The sequence below is a fragment of the Salvelinus fontinalis genome, unplaced genomic scaffold, assembly GCF_029448725.1.
Source record: "Salvelinus fontinalis isolate EN_2023a unplaced genomic scaffold, ASM2944872v1 scaffold_0089, whole genome shotgun sequence".
NCBI lineage: Eukaryota > Metazoa > Chordata > Actinopteri > Salmoniformes > Salmonidae > Salvelinus > Salvelinus fontinalis.
This window is the reverse complement of record NW_026600298.1, coordinates 480,176-485,519: the sequence shown is the minus strand read 5'-3', so window position 1 is coordinate 485,519 and position 5,344 is coordinate 480,176. Positions and strand designations below refer to the sequence as shown.

The 5,344-nt window shown below is 46.4% G+C and overlaps 1 protein-coding gene across 2 annotated transcripts; it reads left to right on the top strand.

The window, feature by feature from the left end:
• Nucleotides 1-214: 214 nt before the first annotated feature.
• Nucleotides 215-4,652, top strand: xkr6b (XK, Kell blood group complex subunit-related family, member 6b; the record flags this gene model as incomplete). 2 transcript variants are annotated; one of them, XM_055911748.1, is given in 3 exon segments in its annotated part: nt 215-411; nt 1,835-2,750; nt 2,934-4,652. In XM_055911748.1, coding segments are annotated over 3 exon segments (1,309 nt in total), but the record flags the coding sequence as incomplete, so codon positions are not given.
• Between the last annotated feature and the right edge of the window lie 692 nt (nt 4,653-5,344).

The following is a 5,344-nucleotide window of genomic DNA, read 5'->3' as shown; positions in this document are numbered from 1 at the left end:
TTTGTACACACAATTTTATAGAAATAAGCTTTTTGTGCGTATGGAACATTTCTGTGATATTTCATTTCAACTCATGAAACACGGGACCAACACTTTACATGTCCCGTTTATACTTTTTTTTTTTTCAGTATAAATAGACTAATCTCCCCTTTATATGTTCCTTTCTTTCTTTCTCTCTTTCTTTCTTTTCTATATTTCTCCCTTCCTCTGCCAGGTACATCCGTACCATGTACCTGGGCATCCAGAGTCGTCGTCAGAAGGAGAACCAGAGGCGGTTCTACTGGACCATGATGTATGAGTACGCTGACGTCAACATGCTGCGTCTGCTGGAGACCTTCCTGGAGTCAGCGCCTCAGCTGGTCCTGCAGCTCTGTATCATGATCCAGAGGAACCGGGTCGAGACCCTGCAGTGTAAGAGACGAGCGGTTCCCCAGGGCTCTGTGTGGGGTTACGTAATATATTATTATATTATGATTCTATTTTTATTACATTATATTAAATGTGATCATGTTATATCCGGAGGAACCAGGCGGAGACGCTGCAGTTTTAGAGGGGTTCCCCATGGCTTCGTATTGGGACCGCTCCGGTTATGGTTTGACCTCTTCCACCGTTTTTGTTACAAAAAAAACTCTATAATAAGTCAATTCCTTGTTGATATTTGTACCAAACTGTCATCACAGTTTGTCTGAGTTTGTATATTTTAATTATGTGCTCTTGAAGTTTCAATTCTCAGTTTGACGCGAAACTTGGATTTCGATATTGACTTTTTTTGCAAACGTTTTTTTTTTTGTTGAAACATTTTCAATTAAAAGTGTTTTGTGTGTGTGTGAAAATAGTATGTTAATATTACAACAAATAAACACATGTTGGGTCTAATCTATGTGAAGGCAACTATATCACAGCAGTGTATTGTGCAGCTCAGTTGACAGAGCTGTAACGCTGGATCATTTTTCACATTGCAGGTGATATGAGGGCATCGACTGTACTGCCGATGTTCATGCTGATGTCTCGATCAACATGGACTGTCTTAGGGAAGCAGGACTGGTGTAGTAAACAAATAATGCTGAGACTGAGGATGTCCTAATATGGACACCGTAGTAGTGTGATTCAATCAACCGTAATATATCTGAATATCACACAATATTTAGAGCTTAAGTTTTATTCACTTTATCACTGCACTGTACATGGATAAGCACATTTAAATGGTATATTTTAATATTTAATTTAGTAGTTTATTTTAGCTAAAATTACGTGATTAATTTGATTGTCCGTTGGGTCAGGTTATATATTTATTTTAATGTGTCGAGATGAATTATTCATTATGAGTGGAAAACAGTTTGACTGTCCGGCAGACACTGATTCTTCGTGCTCCAGCTCTCTGCTCGGCTCCAAACATTCTTACTGGACTTACAGAACAACACCTGGCCTGTCACACAGAAATAGTCACCTTTTATTCTCTCTCTTTCTCTCCATCTTTTTCTATCTACCTTCTGGTGCTCTCTCTCTCTCTCTCTTTCCCTCTCTCTCACTCTCTCTCTCTCATTCCCTCTCTCTCTCTCTCTCTCTCTCTCTCTCTCTCTCTCTCTCTCTTTCCCTCTCTTTCCCTCTCTCTCTCTTTTTCTCTCGCTCTTTCTCTCTTTCCCTCTCTCTCTATTTCCCTCTCTTTCCCCCTCTCTCTCTTTCTCTCTCTCTCTCTCATTCCTTCTCTCTCTTTCTCTGTCTCTCTCTCCCCCTCTCTCTCTCCCCCTTTCTCTCTCTCTCTCTTTCTCTCTCTCTCTCTCTTTTTCTCTCTTTTTCTCCCACTCTCTCTCTTATCCTTCTCCTTTCTCTCTAGGTATGTCTGTGCTGGCCTCTCTCCTGTCCCTGTCCTGGGTGCTGGCCTCCTATCACAAGCTCTTGCGTGACTCCCGTGACGACAAGACGAGTCTGAGCTACCGTGGGGCCCTGGTACACCTGTTCTGGCGCCTCTTCACCATCTCTTCCCGGGTCCTCTCCTTCGCCCTGTTCGCCTCCGTGTTCCATCTCTACTTTGGCATATTTGTGGTGATGCACTGGTGCGCTATGGCCTTCTGGATAATCCACGGAGGCACCGACTTCTGCATGTCCAAGTGGGAGGAGATTCTGTTTAACATGGTGGTGGGTGTGGTCTATGTGTTCTGCTGGTTCAACGTGCGGGAGGGTCGGACACGCTACCGTATGGTCACCTACTACACCGTGGTGCTACTGGAGAACGCCGTGCTCACCGCTCTCTGGTACGCCTACCGCGACCCCGCTACCACCGACGCCTACGCCGGCTCCGCCCTCTGCGGCGTCTTCTTGTGCTTCGCCTCGGGCGTGGCCTGCATGGTGCTGTATTACGGGGTGTTGCACCCCATGGGCCCCGGTCTCCGGGTCCTGGCCTCCTCCTGCTGCGCTGAGCTGCTGTGGGGCCTCCCCTTGCCTCCCGAAGCCGAGCCCATGGCCCCCACCCCGGGCCCCCGAGCCTCTCAAGCCACCCCAACACGGGCCTTTGCGGGGGATTACAATGGGCAGGATGAGGAGGCTACGGATACCTGTCTACCTGTGTTCCAGGTGAGGTCCACAGAGCCGGTGGACGCGGCCGGGAGACCCATCCGGCCAGAGGGGCCCCTCATCAAGATAGATATGCCCAGAAAGCGTTACCCGGCCTGGGACGTACACTTTGTGGATCGACGGCTCCGCAGGACCATAAACGTGCTGCAGTACATCAGCCCCAACGCGGCAGGCATCAGGTATAGGGATGGGCCGCTCCTATATGAGCTACTGCAGTACGAGTCCTCTCTCTGAAGGAATACTCTCCTTCCTTCTCCCCCAACTCTCTAACTCTCTCTCTCTCTCTCTCTCCCTTTCTCTCGTTCTGTTCTTCCTGGATCATCTCCTCTTCTATATTTGGTGCTCTCTCTTTCACCTCCCAGTCATCCAGTCCCTCTACAGGAGCCTGTGTGTGTGTGTGTGTGTGTGTGTGTCTGTGTGTGTGTGTCTGTGTGTGTGTGTATGTTGTCAACTCTACCAAGAAGCTGTCAAGACTATACACATATAGTACAATCATACTTTATTTTTTGGGAAAAAAATAAAACAAACAGAGAAAAAAAATGGACTAATGTAATATGAAAGATGCATAGATTTTCAAAGTGAGATGTGTAACCCTCTTGGGAGGAGGAGGGGGGCGTTATCTGTCCGTCTATGTGTCTGTCTGAATGTGTATAGAAAGTACGACTGCGTAAACTATGATGTGTGTTCATATACTGCATTGGGTGATGATGAAGGGGATAATGATGATGATGATGATGATGATATTTGCAGTGGACATGTTGTTCCTGTCATGTGACTGGTGCAGTGATGGGAATGATGGAGGAGGGGTTGACACTGTGGCAGATCTTTGCACGCAAGACACCAGACTCTAACTGCCATATCTATACAGAATTGAATTCTTAAAATGGCTGCACGCAAACGACAGCACGTCAGCCGCAAATAAAGAAGCATCAATATCTACAGTTGAGAAGCACACAGGTATCAGATTACAAAGGAACACATAGGCACATTTAGACATTTAAAAAAAAATGTCTGCACAACATGTGACTATGCTATGAATGTTGATCACCTTCTCCCCCAGCCTTGAAAATGTGTTGTATCATGTCACACTCCTAAACACAGATCTTTGGATCAACTCTCCATCCCAATTTCAACTGTTTAAGGAGAAAATCAACCAAACTGACCTTGAATCAGAGTTTATTGGCACAAATTCCACCCATAGCGTAACAAACAGTGACCTCTGCTGGTAGCAGTGTGTAACCGCATGCTTGATGTGGTTTATTTTCTATGGATGGTTGACAATATATTCTGTTAAATCCCAGTTGAAATTTATACTGGGACACATGAGACAAGCATTAGTTTAGACACAACTCTTCTTTCCACTGACATGTATTTGACCAGTAAGAAAAACAAAGAACGTTTAAAGACGTTTCTCTATAGCAAAGCACAATGTTTAGAGGTGTTTCTCATAACGGTTGTAGGGTGAAATGAGTTTATCCGACATTCCAAAGAACTATATTTTGTTATTTAAACGAACAATTGAAATTCTGAATAGAGTCAAATACGTAGATAAATCCAATAAGTTTAGAGGTCAACGCGGTGGCTGTTGAAAAGCAACCATCACATAACGATGTACAGAACCGTGTGCTGCAAAGACTTTCACTGCTCCTCCAGCAATCCCTCCTGCTTCACTGTTCCTCCAGCAATCCCTCCTGCTTCACTGTTCCTCCAGCATTCCCTCCTGCTTCACTGTTCCTCCAGCATTCCCTCCTGCTTCACTGTTCCTCCAGCATTCCCAGCTGCTTCACTGTTCCTCCAGCATTCCCTGGTGCTTCACTGTTCCTCCAGCATTCCCTGGTGCTTCACTGTTCCTCCAGCATTCCCTCCTGCTTCACTGTTCCTCCAGCATTCCCAGCTGCTTCACTGTTCCTCCAGCATTCCCTGGTGCTTCACTGTTCCTCCAGCATTCCCAGCTGCTTCACTGTTCCTCCAGCATTCCCTGGTGCTTCACTGTTCCTCCTGAATCCCCTCCTGCTTCACTGTTCCTCCAGCAGTTCCCTCCTGCTTCACTGTTCCTCCAGCATTCCCTGCTAGAGACATAATGTCTGTGTTGTGTCCTCTAGTCTACTCCATACTCTTTCTCCCTCCTCCTCATCCTCTTTGTTTCTCCCTCCTCCTCATCCTCTTTGTTTCTCCCTCCTCGTCCTCTTTGTTTCTCCGTCCTCATCCTCTTTGTTTCTCCCTCCTCATCCTCTTTGTTTCTCCCTCCTCCTCATCATCTTTGTTTCTCCCTCCTCATCCTCTTTGTTTCTCCCTCCTCATCCTCTTTGTTTCTCCCTCCTCATCCTCTTTGTTTCTCCCTCCTCATCCTCTTTGTTTCTCCCTCCTCATCCTCTTTGTTTCTCCCTCCTCATCCTCTTTGTTTCTCCCTCCTCGTCCTCTTTGTTTCTCCCTCCTCGTCCTCTTTGTTTCTCCCTCCTCATCCTCTTTGTTTCTCCCTCCTCATCCTCTTTGTTTCTCCGTCCTCATCCTCTTTGTTTCTCCCTCCTCATCCTATTTGTTTCTCCCTCCTCATCCTCTTTGTTTCTCCCTCCTCATCCTCTTTGTTTCTCCCTCCTCCTCATCCTCTTTGTTTCTCCCTCCTCATCCTCTTTGTTTCTCCCTCCTCATCCTCTTTGTTTCTCCCTCCTCATCCTCTTTGTTTCTCCCTCCTCGTCCTCTTTGTTTCTCCCTCCTCGTCCTCTTTGTTTCTCCCTCCTCATCCTCTTTGTTTCTCCCTCCTCGTCCTCTTTGT